General features: G+C 44.0%; 1 protein-coding gene across 2 annotated transcripts in view; it reads left to right on the forward strand.

Annotated features, from left to right (window-relative positions):
- The first annotated feature begins 133 nt into the window (after positions 1–133).
- Positions 134–18,598, forward strand: part of arfgef2 (ADP-ribosylation factor guanine nucleotide-exchange factor 2 (brefeldin A-inhibited)) — a 28,810-nt gene continuing 10,345 nt past the window's right edge. Inside the window, exons 1-34 of one of the 2 annotated variants that reach the window (XM_018737758.2) lie at positions 134–436; positions 3,812–3,842; positions 4,495–4,618; positions 5,505–5,651; positions 6,473–6,652; positions 6,733–7,000; positions 7,499–7,639; positions 7,989–8,122; positions 8,540–8,673; positions 8,958–9,192; positions 9,391–9,490; positions 9,774–9,913; positions 10,023–10,131; positions 10,459–10,648; positions 10,982–11,093; positions 11,743–11,948; positions 12,053–12,137; positions 12,324–12,495; positions 12,723–12,874; positions 13,045–13,173; positions 13,749–13,907; positions 14,103–14,250; positions 14,368–14,464; positions 14,580–14,620; positions 14,844–15,013; positions 15,181–15,332; positions 15,824–15,996; positions 16,226–16,386; positions 16,590–16,720; positions 17,053–17,182; positions 17,348–17,483; positions 17,656–17,794; positions 17,980–18,037; positions 18,353–18,467. In XM_018737758.2, the coding sequence (XP_018593274.1) occupies positions 295–436; positions 3,812–3,842; positions 4,495–4,618; positions 5,505–5,651; positions 6,473–6,652; positions 6,733–7,000; positions 7,499–7,639; positions 7,989–8,122; positions 8,540–8,673; positions 8,958–9,192; positions 9,391–9,490; positions 9,774–9,913; positions 10,023–10,131; positions 10,459–10,648; positions 10,982–11,093; positions 11,743–11,948; positions 12,053–12,137; positions 12,324–12,495; positions 12,723–12,874; positions 13,045–13,173; positions 13,749–13,907; positions 14,103–14,250; positions 14,368–14,464; positions 14,580–14,620; positions 14,844–15,013; positions 15,181–15,332; positions 15,824–15,996; positions 16,226–16,386; positions 16,590–16,720; positions 17,053–17,182; positions 17,348–17,483; positions 17,656–17,794; positions 17,980–18,037; positions 18,353–18,467 (4,741 nt within the window). In that variant the 5' untranslated portion in view covers positions 134–294. The remainder of the gene's footprint in view (positions 437–3,811; positions 3,843–4,494; positions 4,619–5,504; positions 5,652–6,472; positions 6,653–6,732; positions 7,001–7,498; positions 7,640–7,988; positions 8,123–8,539; positions 8,674–8,957; positions 9,193–9,390; positions 9,491–9,773; positions 9,914–10,022; positions 10,132–10,458; positions 10,649–10,981; positions 11,094–11,742; positions 11,949–12,052; positions 12,138–12,323; positions 12,496–12,722; positions 12,875–13,044; positions 13,174–13,748; positions 13,908–14,102; positions 14,251–14,367; positions 14,465–14,579; positions 14,621–14,843; positions 15,014–15,180; positions 15,333–15,823; positions 15,997–16,225; positions 16,387–16,589; positions 16,721–17,052; positions 17,183–17,347; positions 17,484–17,655; positions 17,795–17,979; positions 18,038–18,352; positions 18,468–18,598) is intronic. The other variant, XM_018737759.2, reaches the window with a different exon arrangement.

An 18,598-nucleotide genomic window follows, 5' to 3' on the forward strand; every position in this document is an offset into this window, starting at 1 on the left:
TTTAGGGTTCGAAAAGATTAACAAAATAAGAAGGGGGGGGTTTCAGACTGCAAAAAGAAGCCGGTAACGGTGTTCCCCTCGACTCCCGTCATTACGGTAGCGGGAGAAAAATCACGTGATGTGACGTGTGGCCAACATGGCGGCGCAGTGCTGAGGTAGCAGTGCTCGCCAATTTAGAGCCACCGATCCTCCTTGCCGTCGGCCCTCAGTTTCCACCTCTTTCTAACATTGACATATAGATCTCGGGGCTGCATCGACGATGACGGTCTGATAGAGACCATCGCTCGGCGAGAGATGCTAGAGCAGCGAGCTGCGTCGGAGAGCACGAAGACGAAGAGCATGTTCGTGTCCCGCGCGCTGGAGAAGATCCTGTCCGACAGGGAGGTGAAGCGCAGTCAGCACGCGCGGCTGCGCACGGCCTGCCAGGTGGCGCTCGGTGAGGCACCCGAACGTCAGCAGCCGCCACGTTCGTGACCGACCACCGACCGAGTTGGTTTTTTTAACACACTGCTGTATAGTGTCACTGCGGAGGGCCGCTGCTGTGACCCGAGGCAGTCGGTGAAGAACGGGTTTCGTAATTTTAGGGCCCCCTTCTGTTTAGTTTAGCCGAAACGAAAGCGTTCGGTTTCCTGCACTGAGGCGTTTATCATGTCCGTGCGCATCCCCTCGCGCCTCCTGAGCCAGGCTGAGGGGGAAAAGAAAGGGGGAAAAAAAGCCGTGTGAGACTGTGAGGTTCGGGCGTATCGTATGACGGTGGTGTGAGGCGACGGGGCTGTTCTGTTACTGTTGTGTCATGGCCGAGCTGTACGTGTCCCTACGTGGCATGAGTCTCATGCCTGAGAGGAGGAAGGAGGCGCGAGTTTTGTGCCCCATCCATTTCCATGAGAGGTTGTGGCGGCCGCTGTCACTGTCGGTGTCGCCCGCTGTCCTTCCCTTCCCTTCCCGACGCTGAGCCCAGCGGGCCTCTCTCTCTCCCCTCACGGCCCCGTGGCCAGGCTGAGCTCTTCATTTTGCTCACGACTCAGGAGTATTTATTATTTATGAAGTGCAAGTGGTGAGGAAACAGGTTAGTCATCCTCTGCCCTGGCCTGGGTGCTGCTTGCTGCCCTTTTTACTGGCTTCAGGATCTTTGCCTTCGGGATTCGACACAATCAATGTCACCGTGGTGTTATTACACACCACGATAATGAGACTGCCTTTCCGTAGGCACGGACCAGGGTTACTGACCGCCGTTAAACGTCCGGTACGTCTGTGTCGAAGGTAGGATGGATGGCGATTGAAAACGAACGCTTACTCGTGACGAGGATTAGTCACCGTTGAGGAAGGCTGGGCTTGATCTCCGTGGTGATTCCATGGCCTGGTCAAGAGGGCAGAAGAGCATCCGTCCCGGAGAGCCGGGGGTCTCCCTGCAGCCACGCGTTGACGGACCGTAAGAGATCGAATACGTCTGCCGGTGTACGTTAGCGATCCGATACTCTTTTCAAATGTATGGTTTCATTGGGCGCTGAACCCCCGAGTCTCCGCTGTTCCTTTGTGTCCCCTCTAGAGGACATATGTTTTTAAGAGTATCTCCAAACCCAGACAAACTACAGTGCTGAGTCCTAATGCACACTACAGAGGACATTGTGTACTTTTACATGATTCAACATACTTGCAGGTGGGACACGAACATTTTCCGTGAAGCCTTTTTGCTGGGTCTCAGGACGTTGCCCAACATATCCGAATAAAAACCAAATGATTCTGATTGTGGGATGACATTGTGTATGAAGATTGGTACCAGCATGGTGTGACACCCCTGGGAGTCAAAAAGGAGCTTGTCCCAAGCTCAGTATTTATGGGTTACTTACTTTACCCACAGCAACTTGCACACCTGCAAATGTAGCATCTTTATCCATTTATACAGCTGGATGTAAAAGTGAAACATGTTAACTGCACAAGGAAATACCAGCAAGGTCTTTGAATCGATAGCATCTCCTAGGTACTAGTAAGAAATTATTGGTAAAACCAAAGGGTGGTTTTATTTTCCCTGAGCTTTGGCTCTGCTAAAATGTGGACTTACTCATTGTATTTTTGCAGTTATGTTCTGCTGTTGATCCATTGAAAACAAAACATGTAATTGCATTTTTTTGTGTGTTACCCCCATTTGTGTATTATGTGTCACGTTGCACAAGCTGTTTGCACAGCGGACTCTTCCATCCCTTGCTTGGGTGCTTTACTGACATTCTAGCTGTGTACTTTGTTGGCCCTTTCTACGCCAGCCAACGCAACAAGGTGGTATTCTGTTTCGTGACTACTTTTCCAGGTACTATTTTTCTGAAACTTTATGAGCTGACGACTTAGGATGTTAGATAAGCAAAGTTTTTCAGTGGTTTATCCATTTATATACCAGGGTGTTCTTACTGGAGAAGTTCAGGTTGTTACCTGGATCACTGGCGCTACAGCAGTACTGGGATTCAAACCTGGAACCTTCAGACTTCAAGGCAATGGTCCTCAGTGGGACAGTAACTTGTTTTGACAGTGGTTACAGGCGTAGGCAGTCCCCTGTTGACAATCTGTATGAGAGCTGCTTTTCCAACCACTGTCTTCTTTTAATACTTGCATACCTTTTTTTTCTGCAAAATGATGCTGAAAACTGAATATATATTGAATAGTACTTTTGTAACTGAAGTAACTACTACTTCGTGTTTTTTTTTTTTTTTTTTTTTTTTTAATTAAATCTGGTTATTGTTTTATTTTTAACTTTTAGGGAAAGGTTTATCAAGCTTTTCCAGGAGTGGAAAAATGCAGTTTTAATCAGCAGTATAAAGCGAGATGTGAAAATTCACTAGTGAAATTATTATTATTTTGTAGAAATATAGTGTAATAAAATAATGCAGTAAGGAAAAATGGGTTTATTTTAGCTGAGTTGTCTTATACAGGTTTGATAAATCTGATGTCACACTTAGTAAAACTTTCAGTGGATATGAATTGTGTGTACGTTTTTAAATTGATGTCAATCCCTAACATGTCTGCATTTGGCAAAAATTGTCTTGAGAATTACATGTTTGGTCATTAGTGCTTTACCGTGATAGTAACAGTGCAACAAAAATTTATTTATCTTTTATTTTTTGGCAGCAATATGTTGAGCAGAAAAGCTGCTCACTTCACTTACACTGAAGATCCACCTTGTGTCATAACATTGCTGCAGATTCTGTTTCATTTCAATTATTTTTGTCCCATATGTTCTGGAATGTTTTTAAAGAACTTTTTAAAGAATAGAGAGCCAGGTATGTTTAGTTGCCATAGTAAAAAGAATTATACTACTCTAACAGGCTCCCATTTGTAGTGGTTTTTATTTCATTTGGAGTGCACTTTAGGAGACCACCTGCAGACTAACACTAATGTACCGGTGATTAGTGTTGTTTGCAATTTTGTTGTACTTTGGACAGAAACGTGCCAACTGAAACTTGGTTTCAGGATCCACTTGTAACTGGTATTGATTTGTAAAATGTATTCAGAGAAAGTTCATTGAGTAATAGAAAATTTTTCTAAGAGATTGGTCTTAAAAGGTATGTAAATAAAAATAATGGTTTGAAAGAAATTGAGTAGCTGATAATACTACTTGTTGACATTATGCTCTGCTTTTGAATGTTATCTTTTTGCCCTTGATAAGTAAGGAATCATAGGTAACCTCTTACTTCTATTCTGTGCTCATAGCTGTCCAAACTTTATTTTCAGTGTTTGGTTAGTCAGAAAATCTTAATTGGTCAATAGTACAAAATATTCAGAACACACCATAAGCAAGCTTTTTTTTTTTTTTTTTCTTTTCTAGATGAAATTAAAACTGAACTGGAAAAGCAGAAGTAAGTATAAAACATGTACAGGTTATTGTCTTCTTTGTAAATATATATCTGTATATCATACTGACAAACTGGCATTCCAGTGACACAGCTCCCAGTGCGGAATACTAGTGCAGTTGATGAAACGGGTGGTCATATTGTCTGAATTAATACTAGTATCTTTATCTTTTATTTTTTCCTCCTCCTTCATCTTCTGTTATTACTGTGTTATATGTTCTTCACTTCTTAGAGTACAGGTAGGGGACAGCTGGTAGTCTAGTAATTAGATGTACTGCCTTTGTATCCAAAGGTTGCAGGTTCGATCTCCACCTCTGGCTGTAGTACCCTTGAGCAAGGTACTTAGCCTAAATTGCTCCAGTAAAATTACCCAGCTGTGTAAATAGGTAAATAATTGTAACATTAGCATTGTAAGTCGCTTTGGAGAAAAGCGTCAGCTAAATGAATAAATGTATCGTAAATGTAGACTGCTGTGGTACAGTACCTTTTGGAAAGTCACAGTGAAGTTTTGAATAGGATGAGTGCCGCTGTAGTATTCTTCTCGTCACCTTTTTGGCCTTTTGCACTTTGAGTAGAGCTGGTTGCTCCCAGTTTTATTGCTGGTTGATGTCTTCACAAATTGAAATAAGATAATGAGATCTTGTTGTGGGCATTGCAGAGATGGCACTGTTATTCCACCCAGAGCCAACTACATTGAGGCGGATAAGTACGTGCTCCCCTTCGAGCTGGCCTGTCAGTCTAAGTCCCCACGCATCGTTAGCACCTCCCTGGACTGTTTACAGGTATGGAGACTACCCGCCTTCCTAAATCCGCAGCTCGGCTCCCCGAGGTCCTCATGTATCCACTGGCTGATGACTTTACGGGCTTTTCGCCCTGCATGCTCATCGGTAACTTTGCAAGTAGAAAGATTAAATTCTGAATTAAGCAACTTAAATCTTATGTTGTCTATTGCTTAGAAAATTGTTGTATGCCGAATCTCTTATTCAGATGTTTAAAACCATATTGAAATCTATGCACATGCACTTAATGTTCTAGTATTTTCAGACAAACTCATGGGTTGATTGTAGTGGATGACCACATGTATCAGAAACTGAACAGGAGTATATACAGTACTGTGCAAAAGTTTTAGGCACTTGGGGGGGGGGGGGGCTGTCAAGTGAGAATGCTTCGGAAAATAATGCTCTTATTTTATACTCCTGCTTGGGCGGCCTTCCAATGGATTGGCATCCCGTCCTGGGTGTGTCCCTTCCCCTTCCGGCCTGGTGCCGTGTTTTGCCGGGTTAGGCTCCGGTTCACCGCAACCCTGCTTGGGATAAGTGGTTTCAGACTCTGTGTGTGTACTTTCTTTCTTTAATGACATACAAAACCCTTACTGTAATACTGTAACTTTTTGCAAAAGGAATGCTTGAAAATCTAAAATATGCTCTTTCCCATTGACACTAATGCAGAAAACAAATGACCGTCTAAAACAAATATTTTTGTGAAACATCTAAGTGTTACTTTTGCACAGTACTGTATGTTTAAGAGGTTTTCTCAGGGTTGTGGTGTACTCTAAAGTCCCCCTCAGCTTAGGGAATGGACTGATGAACCAGAGCAGTGTTGGAGTAGCCGCTACATGCTGTGCACAATCTCCTGAACAGTGCTGACGTTCTTGCCTTCCCTCTGCAGAAGCTCATCGCTTATGGACACATCACGGGCAACGCGCCTGACAGCAGCGCTCCAGGCAAGCGGCTCATTGACCGTCTGGTGGAGACCATCTGTAACTGTTTCCAGGGGCCACAGACTGATGAGGGGGTGCAGCTGCAGATTATCAAGGTGAGCGCAGGACTTGCAGGGCAGCTTTAGACCTCTGTCAAAATTGCGTTGCCATATTCCATTGCGCTGCTCTGTACTGCTAAGGTGTTTGACAGTGATGATCTCAGGTGAGATGTCTGTAGCTGTTGAGTAGCAGTCTGACAACTATGCAGTTCAGCCAGTTTTCTAAGGTAACACATGCATAGTGCTGGAATGTGGCCATTTTTCTGTTTTTGAGGAAGTTTCCTGCGGTTTGACTGCATGTGGAGGTCCGCTGTGATGCATCGTAGTCTTCTTGACGTGGGTTTTCTGCTAACACGTTGCTCTGGAGTCAACAGTATACTTAATTATTGCGCTCATTCATTCACAATCACTGTAAGGAGGTTTGTTCTAGTGCTTCAGGTCATTAGAGGATTTTCTCAGGACCTCACTGCAGGTCAGGTGCCCATATGAGATGGAAAGCGATTGATTCCTCTCACTTCTTCCTCCTACCTGTCTTACTTGTCTCAAGTATTTTTGTTTCTGCAGCGACCTTGATGTGATTTTTCTCTGTACTGCAGTGTGAACATCCGTATGCGTGGCACTGTGGTATCGTACAGGACATCTTCAGGTGATGGGCCAAAGTCCATTTTAATGACAGACTGTTATCTATAAAGATTTTATTGAATAGGTACAGATAATGCCCAGGTAAAGCTTTACTTGCCTATATTTACATTTGGTGCCTTCCCTCTGGAGAAGCTCATCTCTTATGGATGCATCTTGGGCAGCACGTGTAAATACAGTGCATAAATGGATACATTCCCAGATTAACTGTTCTTCCTTTTCTGGCCCTATTTCTTTAGGCCCTCCTGACGGCAGTAACATCTCCTCACATCGAGATTCATGAGGGCACGGTGTTGCTCACGGTGCGCACCTGTTATAACATCTACTTGGCCAGCCGCAACCTCATCAACCAGACCACAGCCAAAGCCACGCTCACACAAATGCTCAATGTTATCTTCACCCGCATGGAGACGCAGGCGGTCAGTGGCAACAGTCCTGTTTGACAGTGATTAGTACTTGAGGGAGGGCTGTTTTGGGACTTCCTCTTCTGCTCTCATAGGTTTTAGAGGCCCGGGAGATGGAGAAGGAAAGGCAAAGGCTGCGCCAACACCCTTCTTCTATCCCAGGACACCTGTCTGCCACCACTACACCTAGCCATTCCAGGGACCAGAACAGGTCTCCCTCACCTGTCATCCGACCGTCCGAACAGAGCAGCGCACCCCAAGTCTCAGGTGAAACAACATCCCTTGATGGCCACCTTCAGACTCATGGAGCTGAGGAGGATGAAGCTGCTGTGACATGTCACCAGAATGCTACCCCTCCTCCAGGTGTGAATTGCTAGATCAGTTTGGAAGAAAGGCATAGTAACTGTTCAGTAAAACATGTAGGTATCACCTCTGCAGAGATGGAAATTACTGTGTGACCTGTAATAGGAACCTGGGTTCAAGTCTCCACCATGCCACTAGTCAACAACGGAGAGGAGGCCCAGTGAACACAGTGAATTTGCTCACGATGCCGTATGTTTGTGAGATGGCTGTGGTCTACTCATTACTTGCAGTAACACGTGCAGCCAGTTAAATGGCTGTGGGAAGAACCGTGCAAATGGCAAGTTAGATCACCCTAATGAAGCCTGTAGTCTTGGATAAAAATAAGTAGGCAGCTCAGAACATGGAACTCTGTGGTTACCCCTTCTTAGTTTGCGTAGGTGCTCTGCTTTGTGGGAAAGACTTGCATACTTGGAATATTGTAATTGCCATGATTAACATTTTCTATGTCATTACAGGCTATTAATTTTTTTAATGTTAAAATGACCATTGAATTTTCAGAAGTGCAGGAGGTGGTTCCACCCAGGAATGAGCTGGATGTTACAGAAACATACCATGAGTCAGAACCACATCAGAAACCAGGAGTAATGGTGGAAGACAATCCAGAGATGGAGGACAGTTCAGAGCCAGATGCTGAGCCAGGTGCGAGCTTCAGATATTGTACCTCACATGCCTTCTACAGTGCAACAGGCCTCATTGGAGTGTCAGGGCACATGATTCTAGCATGGTCCTTCAGGTTATGTGTGATAGATAATTCATATGGATGCTAAGATGTATGAGTGGAATATATGTAGCCCACTGTATGCTGTATCACTACATAGAAATTTCACTATATTTCTATTTGATTGACATTCATTCATCATTCCACCTTAAACATAAACTCAAAATGCTTGTCTGAATGAACCATTTTCCAGCACAGTAAATTCATGTATCCTTTGAAGCTGAGCTACTATTGTTTGACAGTAGGATTCAGTAAGATGTGCCTCCTCAGATCCTGAGCACCTCCCCCACATTGAATGCGAGCAGTCCGAGCTGGAGCTGGGTCCCTCTCCTGGTGGCACCGAGGCCCAGCAGATGAATGGCCTGGTGGAAGACCACACCTCTGTATCCTCCACAGACATCCTGGTGCGTTATATTATCATGTGATCTGATATGAGCCAAGTTGGCTTTCGTAATGTCAATGTAAATAAACTTCCATTGAAATTATTTTAGCTGTTTGATCTGTGATGCAGTCAGTTCTGGTTTTTGATGTTGCATCACTCCGATCTGCAGCAGTGTCTCTCCCCCCCCCCCCCCCCCCCCCCCCCCCCCGTCATCTGTGCTGTTTCATAATGCTTCTGCACGTAAACTTTGATATTTTTCATTCTGCATATTTAGATACATGAGCCTGCTGTGAATTTACTTGTGTTAGAAAGGCTTAAATATCTGTCTGATCATAGCTGAGGGGGAAAAGAAGCCACTCGAAGTTTCCTGCTCCTTTTTTCAGTACTGTAGTTCATTAGCTTATTCCTCTTGTCCTTCACATCCTTTTTGTCGGCCCAGGATGGTGAGGTGACGCAGGGCGCCCCAACCATCACCCGCTTCTCCCACATCCTGCAGAAAGACGCCTTCCTGGTGTTCCGCACCCTGTGCAAGCTGTCCATGAGGCCGCTAGCAGATGGTCCTCCAGACCCTAAGTGAGTTTGCCCACATGGCTCATTCCCTTCCCTATTTAATTTTAAATTAAACCCAGTATCCCTTAGTTAAGCCACTAGTTAAGTATTGTTTCCTTGCATCGCAGAACAATTCTAGAATGCAGGAAGACTTATGTGATTCATTGAGTGGGCTATAATTTTCTTTCTACTGATCAGAAGATTACGGAAATGAGTATTTCTGTGTACTGTGCTAGATTGATGTCAGGAGCACACAGTATTGCATTGTAGAATGCAGTGAAAGTTCTCTGGCGCTACATTCCTACCAGGTCCCATGAGCTCCGCTCCAAGGTGGTTTCCTTGCAGCTGCTGCTGTCAGTGTTGCAGAGTGCTGGACCTGTCTTCCGCACGCACGACATGTTCATCAATGCCATCAAGCAGTACCTGTGTGTGGCACTGTCCAAGAATGGCGTATCCTCCGTGCCCGAGGTCTTCGAGCTTTCGCTCGCCATCTTTCTCACTCTGCTTTCACACTTTAAGGTTCATCTGAAGATGCAAATCGAGGTAAAGTAGCCAGGAAGTTCACATCTTGCAACTGAAAACATTTTAAAATACATAACTGCAGTTATTTTCTGTCTGTCCTTTCCACTAGATGGCAGGAAGTTTTAAAAGTATTCAAAGATGGACACAAGTACTCTGATAGCTTAGGTAGGCAGTGTGTGTCTGAATTTTATTTGATGTTTCCTATTTATTTTATAACAGGTGTTCTTCAGAGAGATTTTTCTGACTATCTTGGAGACGTCTTCCAGCTCCTTTGAGCACAAGTGGATGGTGATTCAGACTCTCACCCGGATCTGTGCAGGTAAAAAAAAAAAAAAAAATTACCAGTCACTCTCCCTTGATGAGTCTAATGGTCAGTCTTAAATTTTGCAGCATTTTGTGCTAACACTAGAAGCTGCTGCTGCTTTCTCTCCTGTACCAGATACTTTGTACCAATTATCAAATTAGATTTCAGATTAAACTTTTTCTTGCTTTCTCTGAGTTCAGAAACATAATTTCATAATACACCGAGAAAAAGACCTGTGCTCTTGTGTTTATCTTGGTTAATCCCCAATTTCTATTGTTGGCTTTCTCTGGCACCCCAGATGCTCAGTGTGTTGTGGATATCTATGTCAACTATGACTGTGACCTGAATGCGGCCAACATTTTTGAGCGGCTGGTCAATGACCTGTCCAAGATTGCCCAGGGCAGAAGTGGCCAAGAACTGGGAATGACCCCTTTACAGGTGAGCATAATTTTTGAAGAACACAAAGATTTGGCCTGTTCCAGACCATATATTTTTGTGTGTTGCCAACACTGCCAGTGAATCCAGTATTTTCTTTTTTAAATCCCAGGAGCTGAGCTTGCGTAAGAAGGGGCTTGAATGTTTGGTGTCCATCCTGAAGTGCATGGTGGAGTGGAGCAAGGACCTATATGTCAACCCCAATCTGCAGACCAACCTTGGTATGCCAGGGCTTTGTGTATAGTTCTGCATGTAGTTATGAGTAACCTATCCATATGTGAACATGCATACATCAGTAATGGTTGTGAAAGATATGCAGTGCGCATACTAAAAGTAATGACCATGTTTGATTTACCAAGAAATTGCTGATAATGAAATACGCTTTATATTAAGTAGTACTTATGTCCATCGTGTCACACCTGAATGATAGCTGTCCCCTGCTTCAGTCATGTGTTCGTGTTTTTGTGCACTAGAACTAATGCCTAAAGTGCTTACATTATATGCCCTGATAGTTGTACACTCTTTACTATCGTCTGTGTGTGTCCCAGGCCAGGAACGTCCAGCAGAGGGGGAGAGTGCAGATGGTAAACTTCCAGACAACCTGGCTACTCGTAGGGACAGTGCCAGTTCCCCAGACTCCGTGGTATCCTCAGGGGTGCAGGTTTCACACCCAGACCACCCAGTGCAGTATGAAGTCATCAAGCAGCAGAAGGAGATCATAGAGCATGGCATTGAGCTGTAAGCCAGTCAGCTGACTCATGAAGTCCAAGTTGATTCACCGTTACAGAAAAATTGATTCTTTGCTTACTCATTTTAAACACGTCCTTTCCATTAGACTAGTTCTGTAAAGTTGATTGTGTTTAGTGCTGTGTGCTTTAACTTTGTAATCCTTTTAGTACAAGAAAGTAGTATGTCTAATCTTGTATTATTATTGAACTAGCTCTGCAGTAGTTGATTCTGTACACTTTGTGCATATTTCAAAATTACTCATGCAAACTGGATTTACATTGTTCCTCAGAGATTTGTATGTTAATTTTCTGATATTGTTTATGATCCTTCTGTGGTTTTCAGATTCAACAAGAAGCCAAAGCGAGGCATTCAGTACCTCCAGGAGCAAGGTATGCTGGGAACCACCACAGAGGACATTGCACGGTTCCTCCACCAGGAGGAGCGGCTTGATACTGTGAGTTTCACCCTGACCTTGCTATGTTCATGCCTCACAGAGGGTCTCTGATGTTGTAGTTTTAGTCCTCCTGAGGCACACAGTCCTTCACATTAATTTCTGCTTACTCCACTTCAAAAAGTCTTACTGTATTCATGCAAAAAGCATGCAGAATTAGTTCATTCTCAGTTCTAGTCACTGCATGTTCTTTAACATGAGGAAATGTCACACTCAGTTTGGAATATTCAAACCAAATATGTCTAAAACACAAGTAGAAATTACTCTAACTCTCTTAAAGCTGCTGGTTTTCATTTGCTCATGCTGTTACTGACAGTTGAACTTATTTCTGTATGCTCACTTAGCCCAGGCCATGATTTACCTCCAAAGTAAGCAAACATACTATTCCATTACTGATTTATCTGCTAGGTGTAGTAGTAGTAAGGCCCACTGTACTTCCTGAATTATGGATCAGTTTAATTTTTTGCTTATTAGACAATCTGTCCCTTATGTCAATTAATGTGCATTACATTCAGCTTTGGATCCCATTTATGAAAAGACATTATCACAGATCATGGTCAAGGGAAGAACAGCATAACCACAGACCTAGACTCAATACATCTGTTTTGCTTCCGCCATGACGTTTCTCTCCCATCTTGTCTAATCCCTGGAGACTCAAGTGGGCGAGTTTCTGGGAGAGAATGCACGCTTCAACAAGGAGGTGATGTACTGCTACGTGGACCAGCTGGACTTCTGTGGGCGAGACTTTGTTTCTGCTCTCCGGGCCTTTCTGGAGGGTTTCCGGCTCCCAGGCGAAGCTCAGAAGATTGATAGGCTGATGGAGAAGTTTGCAGCTAGATACCTCGAGTGCAACCAGGGGTGAGCTGTGAGGCAGGGAGAAGTGTACAGGGTTTGTGTACGTCTGTGCACAATTGTGTACTTGTGTAGTGAACATGAAGCCCTTGGTGGCCTTACTTTTTCAGGCAGACGCTCTTCGCCAGTGCAGACACAGCCTACGTGTTGGCTTACTCAATCATCATGCTGACCACAGACTTGCACAGTCCTCAGGTGATACTCTGTTTTTTCCTGTCTCCTGGTGGTTTGTTTTACATTCAGAATGATTCAGTATATGTTAAGTTGTGAAAGCTATTTCTTCTCCTTACTTCTCCATCATTTTATACCTTCCCAGTTCATTACTCTCTCAACTGCTCCACACTGTGAAGTTTGCTTCATCTTGAACTTGTTTATATGCAGGTGAAGAACAAGATGACAAAGGAGCAATACATCAAAATGAACCGTGGGATCAATGACAGCAAGGACCTGCCTGAGGAGTACCTGTCTGCCATCTATGACGAGATTGCAGGAAAGAAGATTTCCATGAAGGAGAGCAAAGAGTATACCATCACTCCCAAATCTAACAAGCAGAGTAAGTTGGTAGGGGTGGGACAGTGTTCTTTGCCTCACTTGAATCTGTTATTGGATTCATTATTTAATGCTCTTATTTTTTTGCAGTTCTGAAAACTAGGTAGTAGATTAGAGATTGCTTATAACTGACTTTCAAATGTGCAGAATTCCTTAAAAGGCTCATTCAAAGCTGGTTTACAGCTGTTTTGTGGGCAGTCAGAGTAGGTGTTTGTGCTGTTCCCTGTGCAGGTGTGGCCAACGAGAAGCAAAGGAGGCTGCTTTACAACATGGAGATGGAGCAGATGGCAAAGACAGCCAAGGCTCTGATGGAAGCAGTCAGCCATGCCCAGGCACCGTTCTTCAGTGCCACCCACTTGGAGCATGTGAGGCCGATGTTCAAGGTATCCCACAGTCCCTGTTCTTATTGCAGTCCCAGCAGCTTCATAAATTTTGTTAATTTGTTAACCAGGAAGGTATCAGATGGAAGTGTTTTCAGTCTGCTTTCTTAGACTTGCTGATAGGCTCAATAACAAAGTTAACAGGTTCAACTCCTGGACTCTTTGTTTTCCAGTTGGCCTGGACACCTCTGCTGGCTGCCTTCAGTGTGGGCCTGCAGGACTGCGATGACCAGGATGTGGCATCTCTGTGCCTAGAGGGCATTCGTTGTGCGATTAGAATTGCCTGCATCTTCCACATGCAGGTCAGCCTCTGATCTGGATTTCCCAGTGGTCTCTTAAAGTTCCACCTGCCAAATACAATCTGTATTTCCTGTTTCTCAGTTATCTTTCTGTCAAAGTACAACACACTCACCAATGGAACAATATAGACACGTGTTTCGTCTGATGTATGTTGTGGCACCGGGGTTGGCAGGGGGTGTATTTGCATCTGTAAACCCACGCGCACACTCAGCTCTTAGCAAAGCAGCTAATTAAAAGAAATGGTTTTTCTGCTATCCCACAATTAAAAACCTATTAAACTGCCAACAGTTTACAAAATGTGAAAAATGAAGCAATGTCTAACATGGTAAATCAGGACATGAAGTCTGAAAATATGACCGTCTCAACACCTCAAAAGCCGCAGTGAAATTTCTCATTTTTCACCACAAACAACTAGTGTGACACAATGGAGGAGCATACTTGCCTCCCATCTGTAGGGAACATTGCAGTTTATGGATGTTACAGTGTGGAAGCAGTTGTCCTGCTGTAATACTGAATCATGAACAGTATAGCACATCTTCATCTTGCCATGTGTTAAGTCTGCACGTCTCTATTGCAGCTTGAGAGGGACGCGTATGTCCAAGCCCTCGCGCGTTTCACGCTGCTGACTGCCAGTTCCAGCATCACAGAGATGAAGCAGAAGAACATTGACACTATCAAGACGCTGATCACCGTGGCCCACACTGATGGCAACTACTTGGGCAACTCCTGGCATGAGGTGGGGTGAATTCAACACCAAATGTAAATTATTTTAGTAAATTTTTTTTTTTCTTAGATAGGTAATGCATTGTGTGCAAAATTTGGTTCAAGTTTCTGGGCATTTTGAACCTTGGCATGTTTGTGGAAATTGATTCTAAAACAGCTGTGTTGCAGGGAGTTGTGTTGAACATGTATGGCCTCTGACCCCCAACAGATCTTGCGCTGCATCAGCCAACTGGAGCTGGCACAACTGATAGGCACGGGGGTGAAAACCCGCTATATCTCAGGCATGGTCCGTGACCAGGAAGGGGCCATCAAGGGATTTCCCCCTGGAGGCGAGGAGTTTATGCCTCTGGGTTTAGGTGGGTTGGACCACTAGGCTCTGGGAACTGGAGATGAGGCTGTGAGACTGTCAGAGTTTGATGGAAATCTTTCACTGGAGATGCAATGGAGATGGACAATTCAGTGATTTGTTCCAGGGACCTTTGTTGGAGGACAAGACAGGCGCCAGATGGCCCAAATCCAGGAGTCTGTTGGAGAGACCAGTTCTCAGAGTGTTGTGGTGGCTGTGGACCGGTAAGACAGCATTCTGTGCTCAGATGAATTTAGATGAAAACTCTGAATAACCATATGTATTTAGTATACGGCAAAGAATATTGAGTTACTATTCAGAAATGTCATTATTTTCTAGAATCTTCACTGGCTCTACACGACTGGATGGGTATGCCATAGGTATGTGTAGAATTATGTCTGAAATACATGTCAGCATAAAACTTGTAATTAGTTGTCTCAGTCGGTAACAAGAACGTAGGTATTTAGTGCTCATATTGTTTGGGATGTTACTTTGTGACTGAATGTGATGTTGCATTGATTGATATGGGTTGCAGCGTCACCTGCATGCCATGTTCCAGTAAAAGACATGTTCACAGCTTACTGAGTTGGTTTTGAATCCCAGTGGACTTTGTGCGATGGCTTTGTGCGGTGTCCATGGACGAGCTGGCATCCCCACACCAGCCCCGGATGTTTAGCCTGCAGAAGATTGTGGAGATCTCCTATTACAACATGAACCGAATCCGACTGCAGTGGTCCCGCATCTGGCAGGTCATCGGAGACCACTTCAACAAGGTACATGCTTGCTTCTGTTGTCAAAAGCAGAAGTAGTAATTCTGAAAGCTATGCATATGACAATTTTTCCAAACATCCACACTAAATTGTACTTAGCATACGTAATTACGTAGCAGTACAAAAAGGTATGAGCTCTGTTTAAACTTGTACTTCTCTGTCCTGGATAGGTGGGCTGTAACCCCAATGAGGATGTGGCCATCTTTGCTGTGGATTCCCTACGGCAACTGTCCATGAAATTTTTGGAAAAAGGAGAGCTGGCCAACTTTCGCTTCCAGAAGGACTTCCTGCGGCCTTTCGAGCACATCATGAAGAAAAACAGGTAGAGGACCTGAACAAGGGCAGCACGACTGCAATGTGACAGTGGTCTTTCTGTGAAGTAAAATCTTCCTGCGAAAATTTCTAAACTTTTATCTTAATATTTCCATTTAAATAACCATTGTCTTTTTAGCTTGAAAATTTATTTCATGTATGAGTTTCATGTTTAATATTAGCATTAGTTATGTTTTCCAAGTGCCCATATCCATTTTAGTTTGATTCATGACTTTGTGAAAATGTTTATGATGGCACTACAAACACACCAAGAAATCATAAACAGACTTTTACTGTGATATGTTTTCTACTAGCCCCTAAAAGCATTTCAGTGTCATATTGTTTCAGCAACAGACCAGTAGAAAGCTTATTTTATGTTCAGACTCTTGGGTGTGTTCCATGAGGCTGGAGGTTGCTGTTCTCAGTTTTAACCCACCTTGATGTTGCATTGTAATTAGCTTGGCCCTGCTCAAGTTCTCAAGGTTTCCCCCCTTTTTCCAGGTCACCCACCATCCGTGACATGGTCATTCGCTGTGTGGCCCAGATGGTGAACTCCCAAGCAGCCAACATTCGTTCTGGATGGAAGAACATCTTCTCCGTTTTCCACCAGGCCGCCTCAGACCATGACGAAACCATTGTGGAGCTGGCCTTCCAGACCACAGGCCATATCGTCAGTGAGTGCCCTGGATATATTAGGCTTTCATTAGCTCTATTTATATTTCTAACACTAGCTGCTTTTGAAGACAATGAAAATTTGGCATTCTTCCACATCTTTTGACTGTGTGTGCGTGTACATGAGAGCGCTAATCTGGACTCCATACAGTTGTCAGTGTTTAATTGATGAGTAACTGGCTGGTGAAGGTTTTCTTTAATTTTCTTCATTATCATCCTTCACTGTGACAGTGCACACCTTCCAGGAGCATTTTGCTGCTGCCATTGACTCCTTTCAGGATGCAGTTAAGTGTCTGTCTGAATTCGTGTGCAATGCGGCCTTTCCTGACACCAGCATGGAGGCCATCCGCCTCATACGCCACTGCGCCAGATACGTGTCCGACAGGCCTCAGGTTAGTACTGTACTGTGCAGGCCCCTGTGTAGTGATGTATGTTTTGGGAAAGTGTGAGAGATAGTGAGTCCTATTTACCCTTTGTGGATGTCAGCACATTTCTCACTATTTGTTACTTGACTTGTTTCGACTCTGTGTCCCTGCAGAGCAAATGCATGATTTAAAAAAAAAAAAAAAAAATCCTCTACTCCTGCCCATCTCAGGCCCTTCGGGAATACACAAGTGATGACATGAATGTGGCCCCAGGTGACCGGGTGTGGGTTCGAGGCTGGTTTCCAATTCTCTTTGAGTTGTCCTGCATCATCAACCGCTGCAAGTTGGATGTGCGCACAAGGTACAGAAGCTGACACTTAATCCCAGCATTGGATTTAGCATACCATCTTCTTTAATTGTTGCCATCATATGTTTAGCTCTTCTGTAATCTTGTATCACTTGATGTTTCTCTAAACCTGCAGTAGTAATTTTTGCATTTTACTGACATTGAAACTTCTAGTTTTCCAATGTTGATAAATTTAAAAATTGTATGTAAAAGATTTTCAGGTAGAAGGTATCAAAAAAAAACACTAATTACAAATACTTCTGGACCGCAACATATGGTCAACATACTCTTGTCCGTTAGCTGATATCCAGTTGCACAAGCAAGTCTTTGGTTCTGCCTATTTCCAGAGGTCTCACGGTGATGTTTGAGATAATGAAAAGCTACGGACACACCTTCGAGAAACACTGGTGGCATGACCTGTTCCGCATCATCTTCCGTATCTTCGATAATATGAAGCTTCCCGAGCAGCAGACTGAGGTGAGGCACACAAGGACATTGCATCTTGTCATTAATTAGACCTATGTTGCAGGTTGAATTTTAAAAAGCTGCGACACATGAACCTGTTTGTCTTAGCTTGTATACAGTTGTCAGTGTTTCATTGATCAGTAGCTGGCTGGTGAAAGGCCTGTTTAACCTTCTTAGAAAACGGAATGGATGACCACAACCTGCAACCATGCGCTGTATGCCATCTGCGACGTGTTCACGCATTTTTATGAGCCCCTTAGTGAGGTCCTGTTGGCCGACATTCTTGCCCAGCTGCAGTGGTGTGTCCAACAAGGTGAGCATCTCGCAATAAACGCATAACATCATTCTGCTTGATCAATGCTTTGCTTTAGTACATTTCTCCTTGTAATTACAGTTGCCGATAGTAAACTGATGGACAAAAGTTTGTAGTTTGTTTCTTGGTACTGCAGTGCTGTCTGTTTAATCTCGCTGTGCCATTGGTTCAGATAATGAGCAACTGGCACGGTCCGGCATAAACTGCCTGGACAACCTGGTCATCCTGAATGGGGAGAAGTTCAGCCAGGACGTTTGGGACCTCACTTGTGCCTGCATGCTGGAGATTTTCCAGTCGACAAGTCCGCTAGCGTGAGCACCCTGCATCCTGTTTGCCAAACTCTCAAACACATTTTCATGTTACAATTTCGGTTTCATACGGTTTTGGCACCTTGATATGTTACAATTGTACAAATGTACACCAGCTGCTTTTTAGACCATTCCTGATCTCAGTCACAGGTCACACTTGTGGTTTTGTGGTTATGCTTACTTTGCAGGCTTTTGACGTGGCGACCTGCTGGTCAGGAGGATGAGACTGGAGACTGTAAACACATGGTAAGTGCACTCTCTGCTGTTAGATGTACAGTATTTTCATTCTTGTATACGATAGCCACCTAGCAGTGGAACGTCACCTGTGTTGCTCTGTTAATTCAGATGGGCTTGTCACTTTGTACGGTTGTTTAGGAAAAGCTGTATTGAAAACAATATACATCCAGTATCTTTTGCTTCTACTACTGTACAAATTTCTACAGCTGAATCTTGCATGTCTATTGCTCTGCTTGAGGCTACAACAGCAATGTGCACTCTGAGTTAAAGTAGCAGGTTAAGGTTGTGGGATAACCAGTAGGCCACTGTTTACTTTCTCCCAAGGATGTGGAGCTGGACTCTCAGTCCCAGAGCAGCTTTGAGAGGACTCTGTCAGAGCGAGGACACAGCCAGATATCCACAGCCAGCGATGACACCTGGAAAGGGAAATCACATGCCAGTCAGTGGGGCTTTCCTCCTCCTTCCTGTTGCTCTACCTGCTTTGCTGTAGCTGTGCATTTTTAGAGTCAGTGGATAGAATGCCTCAGCTGTATGAGATCTGTATAAATGTCAACATTCTAATTTCTTTAT

Source organism: Scleropages formosus, chromosome 2 (assembly GCF_900964775.1).
Source record: "Scleropages formosus chromosome 2, fSclFor1.1, whole genome shotgun sequence".
In the NCBI taxonomy this organism is placed as follows: domain Eukaryota; kingdom Metazoa; phylum Chordata; class Actinopteri; order Osteoglossiformes; family Osteoglossidae; genus Scleropages; species Scleropages formosus.